Here is a 20,830-nt window from a genome sequence, read left to right as displayed (position 1 = left end):
TGTCATGATTTTAACTTTTTTTTTAAAAAAATGATGGAAAGTCATAGATTTAGGTCGCCAAAAGGCTAATTTTTAAAATGAAATTTACCCCCCCCCCATTTCATGGTGCCGCGAATATCTAAATTAGTAACAAAATCCCCACTCACAGTCATATTTTATTAAAATATAAAATGTTTTTTTTTTCATGTTCTTTAAAAATTATGGTGTTTTCTTTCAAAAAATGAAAGAATAAACATTTCTAGAACAAATTATCTTTTAAACTTCTGTGATTTCAGAATTTTTGTTATTATTATTATTTATTTATTATCAATTTAAGATTTTAGCTGAAGAAAGCCAGTCATTGTCGAATTTTTTTTTCCGAAATGAAAACGTAGAAATCAGGAGTATTTCTTTCCTTTCAGATGAACAAGGGAAGCATCTTTAGAATATAAATCGGCAGAAAAAAATTTTTTGTTTTTGTTATTTATTATTTTTATTTTATCAATTTCAAATTCTAGCTGAGGCATAGGCGAGTTTTTTTTTAATTCCGAAATGAGAACGGAAAAATCAGGAGTATTTATTTCCTTTCTGATGATCAAGAAAAGTATCTTTAGAATATAATTCTGCAGAAAAAAGGGCAAAAAAAAATATTTGCTTTTGTATTTTTCCCCAGCTATTTTATTGCTTGAACTCTTTCTTTACTCTATTTTTTAAATTTAAAATAAATAGGAGTATAGACAGACATTTCAATTAATGTTATTATAATGCTTTTTAAATTTATTGTTGTGTTTTTGTCGGGAGAAAATAGTAACTTCCATAAGTCATGAAAAATTCTTGGAATGAGTCATGGAAAGTCATGAATTTGAAAATCTAAGATGTAGCAGATACCCTGTGAAAAGTACTTTGAAAGAAGACATAAAAACTAGTGAATGCAAAAAATACACACAAATATTTAGGTTGAGTCAAGTTTTTAGACGACATGTAAAAAAAAAAAAAAAGAATTAATGAAGATCTGATTATCCTATTAACCTTTTGCTAAACAGTTTACTGCTTTTGAAAATATATTTGTAAGATTAAATGCATGTTAACTAAATATATATTCTATAGATATTACTGGCCAATTTTCTGGCTCAGCCTGAAGCTCTGATGCGAGGAAAGACCACCGAAGAGGCTGAAGAAGAACTGAAAAAAGCTGGACTCCCTGATGATAAGCTGAAAAAGATATTACCACATAAGGTGACTTTCTTATTACTTGAAATAAATATTTGATTAAGCACATTAACTTCCTTCTCTAATGGTTGCACTTTCTGTCAGTCCTTATAATAATCTATCTTAAAGTAAGGGAAGTTGGATCGAGATTGTGTTAGCTCGAAAACACTACAATAACTACTGTAAAACCTCGCTACAACAATATTTTGGGGACCAGATAAATATATTGTTGTAGAGGGAGTTATTTTTATAAAGAGTGCCTGCATACTTAGTGGACACGATAAGATTTTTTTAAATTTTAATGTTATATCTGTATTAACTATAAATGTATTTATATATTATGCAAAAAGATTAATTTGCAGAGCGTTTTTTATGGTTAAATATTAAAAACAAATTCAGAAAATAGTATCGTAAACATACCTGAAAACCTATTTTATTGAAAATAATCTGATATTTTTGTATGTGTATTCATTTTTTTGTACTGTCAAGTCTACCCACAAAGTATACATTGAGTCCAAAGCACAAAAATGATTTTCGTTTGTGAATGGTGCTTCTCCCACCCTCTGCGGAAAAAAATATCTTTCTGGTGTTAATGTGATGCTTGTGGTCATTTGTGACTCGTGATCAGCTTTTAATATGATGGAAATGAAATCAGGTAGGAATGTTATATCTGTGACTTCTTAAGAGATAGGGGAGGCAATTCTATATATATTCTATTGTATGAAGTGTGCACTTTCTTTCTACAAACAGTGATTGGTTGTCATTAAAACATCAATAATTTGAATGGTTTATCTCCAAGAAAACTTAAAAAGGCAACCGAAATCTATTTTTCTATGTTCCATTGAAAATTTTTAGATACTTAGGCATTGTTTTAATAACTGTTTAGTTTGACAAAATAATTCATACTTTTTGAATTTTTTTTAAAATTTATTATACCTTTATGTTTATTTAATTTTATTTTTTTAATTCATTTATATAATTTTGAAAATTGTTTTATTATTTGAGGTTTAAAAATGCTTTGAGTTTTTGGGGTCATCAAAATATGCTTAAATTTGTTAAAATTATTGCATCGTGTCTTAAAAATGATTTATTTTATGTGCGTGAAGTTTTTTAGTTCGTTTTTAAACATTATGGTATATTAAAGGAGTCTAAAACATTTTTGTGCTTGGGGACCAAGCATGCTACTAAGAGGACCCCTGATCATATGTCAAACTTCTTCAACTTAAAGACATGAAATTCTTTTTTAAATACTGCCGTTATGTAATTCACATTAGTTATTATTTTCATCACATTAGCTATTAAGCTTATAAAGTATTAAATTATGATGCATAGTATCATAACATATTTTACTTATTCTTCAGAATAGGTATTAATAAAAGGAACTAGCATGTTAATTTTAAATAATAAAATATAAAAAAAGTCAATAAATCCAAGTCAAAATTCTTGATGGTTTATGTTGGTTTCATTGTGATTCATGATGTTCTAGCAATCATTTGATGGTCACCATCATTTTACATTCTGCTTTCATGGATTTTGATATGCCAACAAACTTCCATTTTTTCTATGATGGAAAATGCTACCTTAATACTAAGATGGTTAACCATCAAGAGAAGGTTGATTCTCTCGATCAACAATCCGTGATGGTTACAACTATACATTTCGATGATGGTTTAATGGAAATTCTTGTTTGTTCTCAGGAGTATACTATCAAAATAATTTGGTTTTTCTAATTTGGATCATCATAAATCAGTCCGAATTTCAACATTGTGGCGATGGCGGTTCATAATCGTTCCAACATTTGTTTCTAAGAAACTATGATGAAACTTTTTGATGGTTCAAAATGAACAAACCATCAAAACAAGTTGCTATTCTTATATTGGGCCATCATAAATCATTCCGAAATCCTACATTGGGATGATGGTTACTTATGTTGGTTACTATCAGAAAATATAATAGTTTATGATGGAATTATTGAGGGTTAAAATCAAGATTATGTTAGTCCATCAATGAAAAACCATAAAAAATTTGAACTTGGGAAGAAAAGCTTTTTTTAAAAATAAAAGCTGACCTTTTTAATAAAAATAGACCACTTAGCCTTTTCCGAAAAAGCCCGGCTTTTTAGCAACTCTGAGTATTAATTTGATGTTTTTTAAACTCTTGTATAAAAATATTTTTTTCTTTTCTAGGTTTTCCTTGGTAATAAACCCACAAATTCTATTTTATTGGATAAAATATCACCTCTTAACTTGGGTTGTTTAATCGGTAAGTTCTATATTTTTATTTCCATAATTCTTAAGTTTACTTTTTTGTTTCCAAATCTGTTTGATTTTGTTAACTTTATGCATTGTCATCGTAAGTATTTTTAACGGAAACAGGCAAAATCGGGAAAATTAATAATCAATTACAGAAATTTTTTGCCATATTAGCTAGCAATTTGTAATAATCACACAGAATATCTGCACTAATGTGTTTGTATCTAATATTAAGGCATTAAAACTATTTTGCATAACAAATATGTTACGTAATATTTCTATTGGTGAGCTCATTTATCTATTTTTTTTATCATGCATTTTTTATCAATTTTTTTATTTATCAATTTTTTTATTTATCAATGACTAATTAATATTTTTTTTTTCTTAAATTTTCTGTATAAAAAAAATTGTTTTTTTTTTTAAACTTTAAATTAAATTTCCGTAAACAATATAATAGTAATATCAGTTAATTTAATGCTCATCTCTTTTTGACTTAAATAAAATGAATGACAAATTTAAAACTAAAACTATTGTTTTTTATTAATTTATTTTGTTTACTATCATGAAATCTTTATTCATGAAATAATCAAGAAATTTAGGTTATAGAAATTATCAGTTTTGTTTCTAAAATAGTTTTTTTTGGATTTATATTTTAATTCTTAATAGACGTCATGAGTAAATTTTTGAACTATGATTAAAGTCATGCTATTTTTATGAACCAAAAACTGTAAAATGCTTTGAATTGTACTCTGAAAATCTCAGCAAATTTGGTGTTGCCTGCGGAATTGATGTCCCGAAACTTAGTTTAGCACAGTGTAAGTGATTCATCTACCCATGCAATGTAGTTCTAAGCTTAAAATATTGTATAATATGCTTTTGTTTCTAAATTTAAAAAAAGTTAAAATTTGTACATGAAGCATTTTGTTAGAAAACACGTGTTTTTTAATTCAAAATTGGGAATTTTTTATTTCATTATTATTATATGGATATATATGATAAACAATATATTCAATTAGGGAGTCTTTGTTACCACACAGTTTTGACCCAAATTTTTCATGACCGTTTTACCTAAATATAATTGGATTTAAATGTTGCAACACTCAATTTTCTCCTATATGATCTTGTAAAGTCTATGAAAATAATTTTGCATTTTGTTAATGTATATTATCAATTAATTGTTAAATTACAACAAAAAAGGAGAGCAAAATATGAAAGGGAAATATATCTGGGTTTTTTCAAAGTAAATGTAGTATCATGTCTAATACAAATGTGGAGTTAATAAACAGTTTTTCTTCTTCAATTTCAGCTATGTATGAGCACAAGATCTTTACTCAGGGTATTATTTGGGACATCAATTCATTTGACCAATGGGGGTAAGTATTCTAATCTATTTAGTTTATCTTTAGTTAAAACTTTATTTAACATATTTTATTTTTTTTAAAGTGTGTAAAATATCATTGATAATGGCCCTGACATAAAATTTCTCAATTTGTATTTTGATTTCAATTTGCACAGTAATTTACTATTGTGCTAATCGATAAATCATAGATACTATTTACCAATTCTAGTTATTTCAAAAGAGCGTTTTTTTTTTACCATTCAGTGTTTCAGTGACGCCTGGTGGCTGAGTGGTAGCTCTTCGTGCGCCCGTGCCACAGGTCTTGGGTTCGATCCTCGGGCCGGGAAAGGTTGACTCAGCCTTTCATCCCTTCAGTGGGACGATAAATGAGGACCAATCATGCTTGGGAACTAAACACTGGGGGTTCCGCGTTCGGCTGACCACCTGCTCGGAACATCTGCTCCTGTACCCCAGAGCCCAAGGTCAAACAAACTGAGATGGATATGGTAGGCCTTGGGCTGTCACGCCATTAGTTTAGTTAACAGTTGATGTGTGAGAGTAAAATCATAGTCATATATGTAGAGAGAGCAAAATATATGTTATTCTCAAGTCCCCTATCTTGAAATGGATTCTTATAGATTGAATGAAACAGTAAGGAGTTTTACTTACTCAGGATTAATTATTACCATTGACAGCAGAATGACTCCTGTAATAAAAATCCAACTCTATCTGGCAAATACGGCTGTTTATGGGCTGAGAAGATTTAATAAATCTAGGTTTCTTTCTAGAAAAACAAATTTTGTTCAATGCAGAAATCCATGTGGGCAGATACCCTGTTCATACTTATTTAGATTAAATTTCCATTAAGGGTTTCTGACACAGTCTAGCTTTCTTTCAACTAATTGTTACCCATATGTCTCTAAACAGAGATCTGTCAAGGGTATATTTACTACCATTTAACGGTACCTTCCCAAATTCAACTTTAGGAAAAACGGTAGTTTCACAAAATACTTTTAATGAAGCAAGCTCTCAAGCAAACCCCATTCTTCTTGCAATCTAGGGAAAAGAGGAGCTTTTTCGCCAGATGTCTTTTACAAAAAGGTAGCACATGTTTGGTCAGATACTGCAATATGGTAAACCTAACCTTTTTTTTTAGCTGAGTTTTTTAAAATTAAACAACGAGGATCTCCCTCTGTAAACCTTACAGGAAGTCAAAATTCGAACATTATTTTAAACATTGAAACATTATCTTAAACACTGTTGTAAATTCATTCTGACAGACCTTTATTTTTTATGAATTTTTTTTTTTCTATGTGAAACTTTTTTCTGTATGACCTAGTCGAAAATATTCTCTTAATGAAAATAACTTTTAGTGCCAGTACTGTTAAATGCATGTTTTTATTGAATTCAAGTTGAAATTTAACTATGGACAATGATTTTTTATGAAATTTTAAGCCCGCAATTTTACAATAGCAAAATTATCTTTTTTATATGGGGAAAAATATACAGAAATTTACTTGTCATAAGTGATTTTTATTTTTTTCTGTATGACCGAGTCGAAAATCTTCTCATAATGAAAATAACTTTTAGTGCCAGTACTGTTAAATGCATGTTTTTATTAAATTCAAGTTGAAATTTAACTATGGACAATGATTTTTTATGAAATTTTAAGCCCGCAATTTTACAATAGCAAAATTATCTTTTTTATATGGGGAAAAATGTACAGAAATTTACCTGTCATAGATGATTTTTATTTTTTTCTGTATGACCTAGTTGAAAATGTTCTCATAATGAAAATAACTTTTAGTGATAGTACTATTAAATGCTTGTTTTTATTAAATTCGAGTATAAATTTAACTGTGGACAATGATTTTTTATGAAATTTTAAGCCCACAAATTTAAAATAGCAAAATTATCTTTTTCATATGAGGAAAAATATACAGAAATTTACCTGAAATAAATGATTTTTATTTGAAGTGGCAGTTTTTGAAAATATTTCTTACTTTATCATATTTTTGTGTTGATTTTTTAACATAATTTTTAATTTTCCCAAATTTTGTCTAAATTTTCACAAAATAGAGCCTTGCTAAATGAATGTTGTAATTCACAGTAGAAAACTATTTCTTTTTTCAGGGTTGAATTGGGAAAGCAATTAGCTAAACTGATCCAACCGGAGTTGAAAGGAAAAGATCCAGTATCATCCCACGACAGCTCTACAAATGGACTCATTAATTTCATTAAAAAGCATAACTAATCTCGATGTTGAAATAATTTCATTTCCTGTTTTAAAAGTACCTTAATTACCCATCGTTTGTTAAAATAAATTGAATGGAAATTCCTTTAAAACTACTTCTTTATTCAACATTATTTTTCGTGTTGCGTAAAGATTTAAAAATCTATTTAGTTTAACAATTATTATATTTTTATTCCTGTAAAAAACTGTGTGCTTGAATACTTAATCTAAACCTTATATCATCTTATTCAACTGAGTGAATTATGAAATGTATATTAAATTTGAATGAAATGTTGTGGATATATTTTACATGATGTTATTGTATTTATCATTGAATACAAAAGATTTGAAATTACTGTTTTATGACATAAAAAATTGTGGATTTATTATTACTGTCAAAGATTAAATGTTTTTTAATTTATCTGCATATTGTGTGTGTTTTATAAGCATACTTATTTAAGTAACAGTATTTGCTGAATTACAAAGTTCAGTAATATGAGCTTCGGTATTATTCTTTAGTTTGAAAATATTTGCTTTTTTTTTAATCTTGTGAAATTCAAAAAATTGAAATAAATTGATCCTAAATATTTCTTTCATTTTGCTGTTAGTGTTTTTGATAATTTTTTTTGCACCTTCTTGATTGCTTTGGTAGTCAAAATTTTTGGTAAATTTTATTTTTAATTTTTTTTATTAAGGAGATTTCATTGCTTTGTTAACATTCTTTTTTTAACTTCTACTCTTTCTTTATGTTGAAAAAAAAAGATATAATGAGAGTGTAATTTATGATAGAGTATTCAGTTTAACCTGGGAAGTTGCATACTAATTTCATCATTACTGTAGGACATGTGTCACGGTTTGTACATGAGTAAACAAATCTCTCTCTCTTTTTATATATANAGGGGGGAAAACAAAGAAAATTAAGAAAAACCAAAAAACAATAAGTTTTATTTACGGCGCATACGCTGCAAGTAAATAGAACTCATAAAATACATTCAAAATGTAGAGAAAACTTGGAAAAATTACAGGACAATTAAAATAGAGAAAAACAATAATAATAATAATAAATATAATAAAAACCCTAGAAAAAAAATTCCGAAAAAGGAGAAAAAAATTTATAAAAATCAGGAAAATAAAAGATATAATCTTCTTATCAGCTCACACGATTATATCTGCAAAAAAGGAGTGCTTTCTAAAATTGTATCAATATAGCCGGAGTGAAATATATCAATACAATACTGTGAAGAGCACTCGAAAAAAATTTTACAAAAAATTTACAACAAATAAAATATAACACTTTAAGTAAAAATATCATGTAAGAGCAGAAAAGGAAATATGAAGGAAAAACAGAATAAAATATAAAATAGAATTTTTTTATTATTATTTTTCTTTTTCCATTGTCCTGTAATTTTTCCATGTTTTCTCTATACTTTAGTTTTGGTATTTATGGGACTGCAGACATGTTTTGTACAATTGTATTTATGACGGTTGATGAATTTACATAGGAAAAAAAAGAGTAAGAAAATGGCTTTCGCAAGCGAAAGTGAAAATAATGCAGGTGATATTTCAGATTGTAACGATGTGAACACATACAAGGACTAATATTGATTTTTTTTCATTCATCCGAGATAATTCGGGATAGTAAACTAATGGTAAATTAACTATTTTTTACACATAAAAAAATTTAAATTTCAACTTAGAACTTGTGTATTAGGTTTGTTTTAGTTCCTTGTATTTATGATTGAAATAAAATAAAAGTTAATTTTTTTTTTTCATTTTTTTTTCTTTAAAAAAATTGGTGAAAAAGCGGTTAAATATATATTTTTCTTGGATAAGTTTTTCTCATTGAAGCTTGGTATAGCACCCCTTGTGTCACTTTAAAAAGAATCCATCATTCAATTAATTCATTTAATTATTTATTTTTAAAACAATGATGGTACAGCTAATTTTGTTGTACCTATTTTTCAGTCAACATTCAAAAATACAACTTAAATGACTAATTTATTTTTTTCCAAGAGATGGCATAATCATTAAAAACAAATTTTCTCTTCGTGTTGTCAGTGCTTGCAATGTCCTTTACTGCAGATTCTGCGGAAGATGTCATGCGCTTCTGGCACGCCATTATCAGCTGCATATTTGATGAGGTCATGGGCTTCCCTGCAATACACCACAAACACTGGATTAGAGAAATTTTAATGTTAGTAGGCATGTAACGAGTATTCGGCCCTTTTGTCAAATATTCAGTTGGCCGAATATTTGATAAAAAAAATTATTTGGAAAATTTACTAAATTTTTTTTGGAGGGAAATTTTAAAAGATTTGACAAAGAATAATCTCAAATCGTAATTTATACTAAACATTATTGGAAATACTTTTTACACTTATTTATTAAGTTCTAAGACTTGTTAATTTATGTTCTGAAAGACACACGGAAAAGATAAAAATTGAAGAATCAGGGTTGCCACTCCTCAGGGAAAACCTGGAAAATACAGGGAATTTAAAAATCACCTAAAATAACAAAGAAAATGCAGGAAATTTTGATTTTTTCTTTACAAACTGAGAAAATACAGGGAATTTTGTTTTTTAATTTTTGTATTTTAAAAAATGGTGACCACTCAAAGCTTAATCTATGGAATATTTAACCATGATATTTCAGCTATATTAAACTATTTCATTTACTGTAGCATTATTTAAGTATGTTCAGCTGTTTTTCCGGCAATTAAAAGTAATAAATATAGTTAGCCCAATATAGCTGACACAAGAGCACAGTAATTGTTGTTTCCTCTTAATATATTGCATATAACATGTACTGGGAAAACACAGGGAATTTTTTTTCCAGATTTGAGTGGCAACCCTGAGAATTGAAACTAGATTATTTTATACTGAACTGAAAGAATAAGGTTTGTAATGCTGATTTTTTTTCCCTTTTCATGCTATATTCAGGAAAGTCAATTTCATCGTTTTCCCAACACTTTATAATTTAAAAATTGAGAACTTTTTTTTTTTTGGTTTCATTTGTGCTTGTTTTTCTGTTTAGCTGAAGTGAAGCATGTTAATATAGCGTTTTTAACTGTATTTATTCTTTTGTTGTCACTTTTATATATACAGGATGTCCCAAAATGACCGCATAAACTCTGCACAGCTAGATTCCTCATTGGAAGTACATAAAAAGTACAAAAAAAGAAGCTTTCCTGTACGATTCATAGTTTGCGATACGAAAAACAAAGTATGACGTCACTGCCGGTGCAAGAAAAAAAAACACTTAATTGGACATTCCACGGCATGCTCAACCCTGCCTCGACATGCACGGCGGACACTTTGAACATCTGCTTTAAATTGTGCATAGTATACTGCTGTTGATATGTTCAATAAAGTGTTTTTTTCTTGCACCGGCAGTGACGTCTTACTTCGTTTTTCGTATTTTTCTAGTAAACTATGGATCGTACTGGAACGCTTCTTTTTTTGAAGTTTTTATGTACTCCCAACGAGGAATCTAGCTGTGCAGAGTTTATGCGGTCGAATTGGGACACCCTGTTTATAGATATATAATTTATTTATTTTTAAATGTTGCTGTTTGGCTATCGAATATTTGTCTATCCCTTACTAAATGTGAGCAGAATAATATATGTTTTTATATAGATAATAATTTGTGCTTATTTTCTTAAATGCAGAAAACTAAACTTTTACACAATGGTACATATATAAGAAGCATGCACAACATTACTATTTTAACGATGAAATAACACATCTAGCCCTCCTTAATAATAATTCCTAGTGTGTTTTTAAGAAATGTTTTTGCAAAGAGCAAAATGTCATTTTTAATACAAATAGGCGTGCAACGTTGATTGTTGTTTAGCCATCTGATTTTTTAAAAACTCAATGGAAAAAAAAGTTATGATAGAGTTGGTTTTCTTTTAAATAGAAAAATAGTTTGCATCAGTGGTGAACTTTTTACTGCATATAACAGAATTCATAATAAAAGTATTTGTTAAGTTTTGAGACAAAACTGACTTCCTTACCCTTTCTTGACATCTGTGTCAAATCCTTGCATGTGAGCTACGGCTAAATTGTATGCCGAATGAGGATGACCCTGGTCAGCTGCTTTTCTGAAAACAAAAATCCCTTTATTTCAAACCTATAACAATGTAGTCTTTCTATGGATTTATTTAACATAATGCAGTGGTAGCCTGTAATAATAATAAACATGCCCACGCACATATCCTGCAATAATGGAAGTCTCTGTGAGGGGAATTGTTATCGACTATGTCAACCTTCATCTATGAAAAGGTACACCGTCGTAGAATCGAATTTACATGTCTTATATACTAGTTAATTGGATTTGTATACTTGTAGTGGTAGATACACTACAGTACTCCCCCACCATAATTATATTTGTGATAGAATTCGATGAACGGTTATCACTAGTTTATTCATTGCTGTTTTGTGAAAAGCCGGGAGAGCTGTATTACGATCACCGTACTTTTTGAGTGCTGATCGTGAGAGTTGTATTCAGTTCACGGTCGTGGTCGCTCCTGTGTTGCCTTTAGCAGTCGAGTGTATAGGTTGTGTGTGATCAAGAGTGAGTAGCAACAGCGTGAGAAGGTGGATAATGTCGCAGTCACAAGTAGCAAGTCGACTGTTCCATGTGGACAATTCATCGAAGTAGGCGTGTTCAGTGGGAGTTTCTGTCAAGGTAGACATTTTCACATCACTTCCGGGTCACCAATGTGGGGAGAGTTGTTATCGACAATGTCAACCTTTATCTATGAAAAGGTACCCCACCATAGAATCAAGTTTACATGTCTTATAGCGCATTACTAAAAATGCTTTTAAATATTAAATATTGAAAAAGTACAATGAGAACTTTCTTTGAAAAAGTACAAAAACAACTTAGAAAATTGCTTGAAACTTATTATGTTCAAAAAAAGCTTTTGTTACCAAATGCGATTTCCTGCAAAATTACGATTTTTTTTGTTTTTGCATAGTATAAGTTTAATAAGTCACAAGTAGCAAGTCAACTGTTAAATGCGCACCCTCCATCGTAGTAGGCGTTACTGCCAAGACAGGCATGTGCATATCGAAGTGGGAGTTTCTGTCAAGGTAGGCATCACGTCCGGGTCACCAATGTGGGGAGAGTATTATCTACCATGTCAATCGTCATCTATGAAAAGGTACCCCTACATAGAATCGAGTTTTATACTAGTGAATTGTAGTAGTGATTTTGTAGTGTTAGATACACTACCATTACGCACTTTAACGGGTTAATGTGCAGAGGTAAAGAGCTTACCTAAACCAGTCCATTGCTGCTGTATGATTTCGCTCCACACCTTTACCTATAGTAGTACAATGAATCTATTAATGATATATGAATGAATATATACTATATGAATGAATAAGAGAGAGTATTTACCATTGAGGTATTTGTGGGCGATGGCGTGCTGTGCGGGGGAGTGTCCAATGTGAGCGTACAGGTGAGTGACGTGGAAGTGGAGGTAGTCAAAGTGGAAGTACGAGAAGTACAGAAGTGCCAACACAAACGAAAATGCCGTCAGCTACAAAATAAGAGGGGGGAAAATATATCAATCCTATCATTCAATTCTATATAAAACTTTCAGTGTCCAGATAGCCACAATATGTGTACAACCTGCAGCCTACCAGCAAGTGATGTGCGGTCCGCGGTTGCACCTGAACATAATAACGATTTTAAAAAAAGCCATCAGTTTAATTAAAGAGAATATAACCTCAAGTATTCGAATATATCTGTACCGCAGTGGACTGATCGTTAAGACACGGTTCCCAGCAGATCACCGAAGTCAAGCATCGCTGGCTGTAGTCAGTGTGCGGGTGGGTGACCACTTAGATCAGCTTGCTTAGGGACTGAGGGTATGCGGTATGGGTCCTCGTTAAACTGTTCGACCGTAAAGTGCAGGTCGTCGGGCTATCGAAGCGGGGGTGCCATCCCCTCTGCAGAGGATCAAAATTGTGATGGCATGTCTTCGGATCATTCTCAGGGATGTCTCCCAGACCGTCGCCAATACCCCATTGTGAAGCTCTAGTGCGACGTAAATTAACAACAACAATTCGAATATATCTATTAAAAGTAATATTTTTTAATCAATGTAATCTTTTATGACATATGAATATATAAGCATGGTCCCGCAGTGGACTGATCGTTAAGACCCGGCTCAAGTAGCACTGGCTGAGGTCAGTGTGCCGGCGGGTGACCACTTGGATGAGTCTACGAAGGTACCGAGGGTGTGCGGTATGGGTGCTCGTTAAACTGTTCTACCGTAAAGTGCTCGACTTCACGCCCAGATCGTCGGACTACTGGATCGGGGGGGGGGGTCATCCCCTCTGCAGAGGATCAAAATTGTGATGGCATGTCTTCGGATCATCCTCAGGGATGTCTCCCAGACCATCGCCCATAGCCCATTGTGCTGCTCTAATGTGACGTAAATGAACTGCAACAACAGCAGGGATGGACTCGACTATCCCTGCTGTGGCCTGTTAACTTGCGACCTCATGCACCGTTACTTTCCTTTGAAAAAAAAGTATAAATTTTCTTGGTCTTTGTTTTTTGGAAAGAAAAAAGTAATACAAATGAATAAATTGTAATAGAGCATTAAAAAAAATTAAATTTTAAGTGTTTTAAATACTATGAAATAAATCACAATCTAACATGCAAATAATTTTGGTGATTAAAAACTTCAGTTTTTCCAATATATTATTTATTTATTTTATACACCACACGGCACCCTCTTGAAGTTGCGTTCATCTTACTCCAGGGTGTTCAATTTCTTCCGTGGTACCGATAAAAGACAGTAGATTTGTTGTTATGGTTCATTTACATTGGAAGGCTATCCCCTCAGCCATCACGACCCATCCTGAGATTTCTTCTTTATATCAGTCATTGAATAGCTGACCTACTTTTTGATTTGCGACTTCAGCTCCGTAGGCTTGTCATTTTGAACAAATCCAGAAGACAAGGAAACTCCAGTACCCCTAGAGCAGTCTTTCCCAAACTTATGACTATTGTGTACCCTTTCTAAATTTTTCGTAACCCTGTGTACCACTAGAAAAAAAATGAATGCATTTTTTACTATAAAAAAATTGCACAAAAGTTACAAATCACAACTGGCTGTTGACGCCACTCATTATTAACTTTTAACTCTGCAAAAAATAGCCAAAAGAAAAATACGTAATCGTAAATTTTCATGGCTAGCTTTGTTTTTAAATAAAAGTTTTTGAAAATTTCGTTTGTTGCAAAATATTTCGCATAAGAACGCGTACCCCCGCTAAACTGTTCCCGTATCCCTGGGGGTACGCGTACCACACTTTGGGAAACACTGCCCTAGAGGTATTGATTTGTTATGGGAATATGGACGACTTGGTGACAGATTTAATGTGCATCAGTCATTATCACACAGGGTCTTCAGCCGACGTGGATCGAACCAACGACCTCAGTGCTTTACCTACCAGGCTATCCCGGCCCCCTTCCTGATATTCTGTGAAAAATTTAATATAGTACAATCCAGATTTCCTATAAATCGAACACCACAGCACCGATATACTAGATTTGGTAGTTTTGAAAGCCCACCCATTGAAGTTGTTGTAGTTCATTTACGTCGCACTCGAGCTGCACAATGGGCTATTGGCGACGGTCTGGGAAACATCCCTAAAGATGATCCGAAGACATGCCATCACAATTTTGATCCTCAGCAGCGGATATGGCACCCCCGCTTCGATAGCCTGCATGCGAAGTCGAGCACTTTACGGTAGAATAGTTTAACGAGGATCCGTACCGCGCACCGTCGGTCCCTACTTAGACCACGTGGCCACCCACCCGCACACTGACAGCAACCAGTGATGCTTGACTTCACTGACAGCAACCAGTGATGCTTGACTTCGGTGATTTGCTGGGAACCGTGTCTTAAAGATCAGTCCACTGCGGGACGCCCATCCACTACTGAAGAATTTGCCACTGATCATATGAAAGATCGAAGTATTTTGTAACAGTAATCATCTTTTTCATTTTCTTAAAACAGTTTAATATAACCGAAGCCATTTTGGACAAATCTTCACGTTTTTGCATGCAGTGAAATAATTCGTTTCCACTTTCTTTCTTTCTTTTTTTTTTTCTTAAACCCATTTGAATTTCGAATAAACTGAATGCGTTCCAGAACAGAAAATGCAAATAATTGCCACCAACTATAACAATCATGCTCCGTGGAAAAATTATTATCAAGTATGTGTGGTCGCCATGACACTACAAAATAAACGTTTGGATCGATTTTCCTCTCATTTTTATTCATTGTACAATAATAGTATATTTCATTACATTATTAAGTCTTATTCTTTGAGGAATGAAATTTAATAACTATTTAGTTTTTATAAAAGAAAAACAGAGTTTTTTTATTTCTCAAAATCTAGTTAACGGATTTCATTCAAATTTTGACTTTTATAATTTAAATTTTCATGACTTACGAAGAATTCAAAAATGGTATACTTTGCCATTATTTTCCATCCTTCTCTCTCTGTTAAAAAAAACAAAAAAACAATTAGAATCGATGCAGTTGTGGGTGTTTATAAAATTTAGATTATACGAAGGTGTGTAGAAAAATGTACAGGAATGTAATAAAAAATTTAACATCAGATAATTATTTCGAGGTAGATAATTATTTAGATAATTAATCGTTAACTTGGTACGAAATGCCATGCTCCACAGACCCAAGAATAGCAAATAAAGAGTGCAAATCGATATTATTACAGTAAAACTTCGATTTCCGAGATCCAATTATATCTATTAAATAATTAATAAGTTTTATTAACTGCGCATAAGTTGCAAGTGTATGGAACTCATAAAATAAGTTAAAATATGGAAAATAATAAAAAATAATGACAAGAGAAGAGAAATTATTAAAATTATTTTTTAAAAGTATTCCGGTACGAGTAAGTTCATTTTAATTTGTTCCTCACTATCTAGATTTCCTTTCGTGTTCTTTTCTCTAATTTCTTTGCATTTCACTTCTTGTTTTTTTGCTTCATATGTTTTATTTCATATATATTTTTTTACTTAATGTGTTCTATTTTGTTTTCAATTTTTTTGAGTGCTCCTCACACTATTGTATTGATGTATTTCGCTTTGACTTTATTGATACTATATTAGAAAGCACTCCTTTTTGCGGATATAATCGTGTGAGCTGATGAAAAGATTATAGCTTTTCTTTATTTTACTTTCCGGATTTTTAAAAACTTCTTTTTAAATTAATAAAAAATATTTTTTCGTATGTTTTTAAAAACTAATTTTAATAATTTTTCGTCTCTTGTCATTTTTTATTATTTTCCATATTTTCTCATTATTTTATATATATATATATATATATACCCCATTGTGAAGNTTTAATTTATATATATATATATATGTATGTATATTAAAAACACAATGCGAATCTCCCATACAGATAGGTAGGTACTTTATTGACGTCGCACTAGAGCTGCACAATGGGCTATTGACGACTGTCTGACCATCGCAATTTTGATCCTCTGCAGAAGGGATGACTCCCCTGCTTTGGTAGTCCGACGACCTGCACACGAAGTCGTGCACTTTACGGTAGAACAGTTTAACGAGGACTAATACCGCGCACCCTCGGCCCCTACGTAGACTGATCAAAGTGTTCACCCACGTAACATACACTTAACGTAAGATAATTCATAAATAGTTTAGTTTCTCTTTTTTTCTTCGAAACCATGCTTTATTTGGTTTTTCAAACCGGTTGTTTTGTTGACTCATTAAAAACAAAAGAAAAAGTGATATTTTTAGCCCCAAATTAAAAGTAACTAAATCATGAAAATGTATTTTGTAGTTTTTGTAGTTTATTTGCGTCTTTCTAGAGCTACACAATGGGCTATTGGCGACTGTCTGTTGAAACATCCCTGAGGATGATCCAAAGACATACCATCACAATGTTGATCCTCTGCAGAGGAGATGTAACACCCGCTTCGGTAGCTCGAGGATCTACTCGCGAAGTCGAGCACTTTACAGTAGAACAATCTAGTTAGAATCGATACCGCTTACCCTCGGTCCCTACGCAGACTAATCCAAGTGGTTACCATTCCGCACACTGACTCCGGTGTTCTACTGGGAACCGTGTCTTTACAATCAGTCCACTGCAGGACGAATCTCAAATACAGTGGACTAAAAGGCAATCAATTGAAGAACAAAAAGAAACGACTTCCTTAAATAAAAAAAAAATGGTGAAATGTTGCAGCAGAAACAAATAAAGATTTTTCTACTTAATAATAATGTGAATTTGATGTGGTAGAAAAATTTTTTTTATTTTTAAAATATGCATTTAAACCTGAACGATTTATTTTATTTATAATTTTTTTCTTTAACCAAATCTTTTAAGCTAGTGTAGGCCCACATCAATTCGGAAAATCGGGAATCTACTCAATTTATGAGATTAAAAACTTTATTTTATATGATATATCTTCGGGTTAAGTCGAAATTAATAAAATTAATGTGAGGAAATCCAAAATTTTTTACAGTTTGAAGGATTATTTAACAGACATTTTCCTTTAATAAAAAAATAATATCGCTTTTCGGGAATTCAATATTTTTTATTCATAAACAGATAGGAATCATAACATAAGGCCGGGATAGCCTAGTTGGTAGGGCATTGGGCCCATGTCCAGGAGTTTTAGATTCGATCCTGGCCGACCGAAGACTCCCCGTGAAGTAAAATGGTGACTGATGCATGTTAAATCTGTCGAGTCGCAAAGTCCTCCTTGTTCCCATAATACCTCTGGGAGTACTGATACAGGAGTTTCCTTGTCTTCTGAATTGATTCAAAATTACAAGGCTACGGAGTTGAATATTGGTAGTCGTAAACCCAAAATTGGTTTGGCTGTTCAACGACAGATAAAATAACATAACATAAATAGAATTCTTGTGCGTAGAATAAAACATTTTCTAGATTCAATTAACAGATGCTGATATCATGCAAACCGCCCTATTTTCGGGCAAAAATAGGGTAAAAAAAAAGGGCAAAAATATTTTTAAAACAAATTTCAAATTACTCTTTGAAATTTCTAACTATTTTCTGACACAAATATTTTGAAGCTCTCAACTTTTTTCTAAAAACTGCAATCAAATTTTTAAGATAAGTAACTAGGTCAGTGTCATGTATGTTTACCCCATAAAAATATTTTGTTTCGACCCCGATTCAAACAAAATTTTTTAAAAAAAAGTCATGAAATTTTAGTTTTTGTTCTTAGCACATGTAGCTCCGATTAATTCTAGCTTGTTGCGAATAAATAACAATCTTGGAAGTCTTTTAAGATTCAACAAAATACCTTCTTACCTCTAAAAATGTATAAAACCAACTTTCTGGCTTTTTTTTCTTCGCTAACACCACTTTGCCCCCAAAGGGTACATCCTCGTCTGCCGGAGGAATATACCTTCGCCTCACTGGCATGCTTTCGAACAACTAGATGAGAATGTTCCGAGAGAATGTTTCTCAAACCAAACAATGGTTGCCAAGGAAACGGGTTTTACTTATTAAATGAGCTTTCAGAAAGTTAATAATTTTGTTATCATTATGTAGCATTGAGATATAGTTTTCTACCAAAAAATTCTCTCGTAAGCGGGGAAGAATAAGACACTAATAAATGAACTGTTATTAAATTTAAAAAAATAAGGAAAGTTAATGGAGAAATACCTCTAAATCGTTTAGTAAAACGCCATACTCTTATTGACGACAACGATATATATATTGGACTTCCATATAACGAACTTGCGTTTTGCGAATTTCTCTATTTTGCAATTTTTTTCGAGGAACCAAGAACATTTTGGAAATTTCTATGTAAAGTAACTTCCAAAGAGGGAATTGAATTTTCTATTTAGCGAACTTCGCTATGAGATCCACTGTCCCTATTTCCCAAAATATTTCAGAATATTTTAAACTTGTTAATGGCATTTAATGGGGTGAAATGACCTTGAATAGAATTTCGAAGTTTGCATTTCAAACGAAAAACTTAGACAAATTAACGGATTTTATCAGCAACTATTAAACTTAAGAACGCATGTGGTAATGTATGTTTAAAATTACTTTTTTAATAAATGCAGATATAATTTTAAACATAAATTTAACTTTTTTTTAGTTGAAAATGTGTGCAGCATGTACTGGATAATGTTTTGCTCTATTCTTGCTTTCCATACAGATTTCTTTTATGGTTAAGATTTATAAAATAAATATTAGACACTAGTTTACAAGATAAAGGTGTATATAAATTTCAATTTTAATTATGTCTAGGGTTTATGAATTTCAAACCTGTTTTGTGTTGTTTAAATATTTCAAAATATGATTTTCTATTTAACGAATTTTCCGTATAACGAACTTTTGTATCGGGATTTAACTACTTCGTTAAACAGAGGTCCGACTGNGGGACCGAATATATATATATATATCAATTACTTAATTATCAGGGTGATACTATACAGCCTTATTGTTTTTAGACGGCTGAAACCAGTTTACACCTGTTTATGTTCTTGTATCAATTGATTAACATTTTATCCGTCGTTGAAAGTCGACCCAATTTTGGGTTTACGACTACTAATGTTCAACTCCTTAGCCTTGCAATTTTAAATCAATCCGGAAGACAAGGAAACTTCTGGATTAGTACCCCCAAAGGTATTGATGGAGGACTTTGCGACTCGACAGATTTAACGTGCATCAGTCATCATTTACTGCACTGTGAGTCTTTGGCCGGCGGGGATCAAACCTACGAACTCTTGGACACGGGTCCAGTGCCCTACCAACCAGGCTACCCAGGCCTTATTTGATTGATTAACATTTTATTTTATAACCGTCGTTGAACAGCCGACCCAATTTCATGGGTTTACGACTACTTACGTTCAACTCCGTAGCCTTGTAATTTTGAACCAATCCAGAAGACAAGGAAACTCCTGGATCAGTACCCCCAGAGGTATTGATTTGTTGTGGGAACATGGAGGACTTTGAGACTCGACAGATTTAACGTGCATCAGTCACCATTTACTACACGGGGAGTCTTCGGCCGGCGAGGATCGAACCGACGATCTCTTGGATATGGGCCCAGCGCCCTACCGACCAGGCTATCCCGGCCGATTGATTAACATTGTAATGCAATACGTTATTAGTAAATACAAATAGGAAGTATATGAAAAATCTCTTGAATTATAATTATCAGATCGAATTATTAAGCGCACATTAATTTCTTAATATTTACACGATTTGGAAGAGTTTACATACAATACTCTTATATTTAAACATATAACATATGTAACGGGTTTTTATTCGGGATATTTTGTATATACTTCCTATTTGTATTTATTTTTAACGTATTGCATTACAATGTTAACCAATTGATAAAGGAGCGTAAGCAAACGCAAACAGTCGGTGTAAAAACAATAAAACTGTATAGACTATCACCTGATAATTAAAATTTTACATAGAATATTTTACATAGAATTGCGTCTAATAATTTGGCCAAGGGACAGTACTTGTAAAGAAGAAAAATAATTTTTAAAGAAATTTCAAGGAAACAAATGTAAAAAAGCACTTGTAATCAGTTTTTCTGTGACGATATTTTAAGAAACAGGTGTTAAAAGTCACTTGTAAAAAAATTTTGTGTAATGATCAAATTTTCAAAAAATTAAACGATGATCGCGATAAAAACTCGGAAGATGTATAGATCATAAAGTACTGTATGGGGGGAAATCGAAGGGAGGGGGAGTGTTCTTTTTTTAGGTCAGGGTGTTCCAGATTATAATAAAAATAGT

General features: G+C 31.8%; 2 protein-coding genes across 2 annotated transcripts in view; one reads left to right on the top strand and one right to left on the bottom strand.

Annotated features, from left to right (window-relative positions):
* The window catches only part of LOC107457122 (glucose-6-phosphate isomerase), a 39,994-nt gene extending 32,386 nt beyond the window's left edge, over positions 1-7,608 (top strand). Inside the window, exons 14-17 of the mRNA XM_043052754.2 lie at positions 1,087-1,215; positions 3,375-3,450; positions 4,747-4,813; positions 6,913-7,608. Of these exons, the coding sequence (XP_042908688.1) occupies positions 1,087-1,215; positions 3,375-3,450; positions 4,747-4,813; positions 6,913-7,033 (393 nt within the window). The 3' untranslated portion in view covers positions 7,034-7,608. The remainder of the gene's footprint in view (positions 1-1,086; positions 1,216-3,374; positions 3,451-4,746; positions 4,814-6,912) is intronic.
* Positions 7,609-8,908: 1,300 nt separating this feature from the next.
* Positions 8,909-18,528, bottom strand: LOC107457131 (uncharacterized). The gene is made up of 5 exons (XM_016075208.3): positions 18,372-18,528; positions 12,419-12,560; positions 12,296-12,341; positions 11,028-11,114; positions 8,909-9,166 (listed from the first exon to the last, which is right to left on the bottom strand). The coding sequence occupies exons 1-5, from the start codon at positions 18,483-18,485 to the stop codon at positions 9,067-9,069; spliced, it is 489 nt and encodes a 162-aa protein (XP_015930694.1). The 5' UTR covers positions 18,486-18,528; the 3' UTR covers positions 8,909-9,066.
* Between the last annotated feature and the right edge of the window lie 2,302 nt (positions 18,529-20,830).

This window comes from Parasteatoda tepidariorum, chromosome 10 (assembly GCF_043381705.1).
Source record: "Parasteatoda tepidariorum isolate YZ-2023 chromosome 10, CAS_Ptep_4.0, whole genome shotgun sequence".
In the NCBI taxonomy this organism is placed as follows: Eukaryota; Metazoa; Arthropoda; class Arachnida; order Araneae; family Theridiidae; genus Parasteatoda; species Parasteatoda tepidariorum.
This window is presented reverse-complemented; position numbering and strand designations above follow the sequence as displayed.

Excerpts from the sequence above, each read along its gene's own strand:
- LOC107457131 (XM_016075208.3), bottom strand. The coding sequence starts at position 18,485 with ATGCCAGTGAGGCGAAGGTATATTCCTCCGGCAGACGAGGATGTACCC. Across the intron at positions 12,342-12,418 it reads CGCCCACAAATACCTCAATG|GTAAAGGTGTGGAGCGAAAT; the intron begins GTAAATACTCTC and ends GTACTACTATAG. Across the intron at positions 11,115-12,295 it reads GCAGCAATGGACTGGTTTAG|AAAAGCAGCTGACCAGGGTC; the intron begins GTAAGCTCTTTA and ends TTTTGTTTTCAG.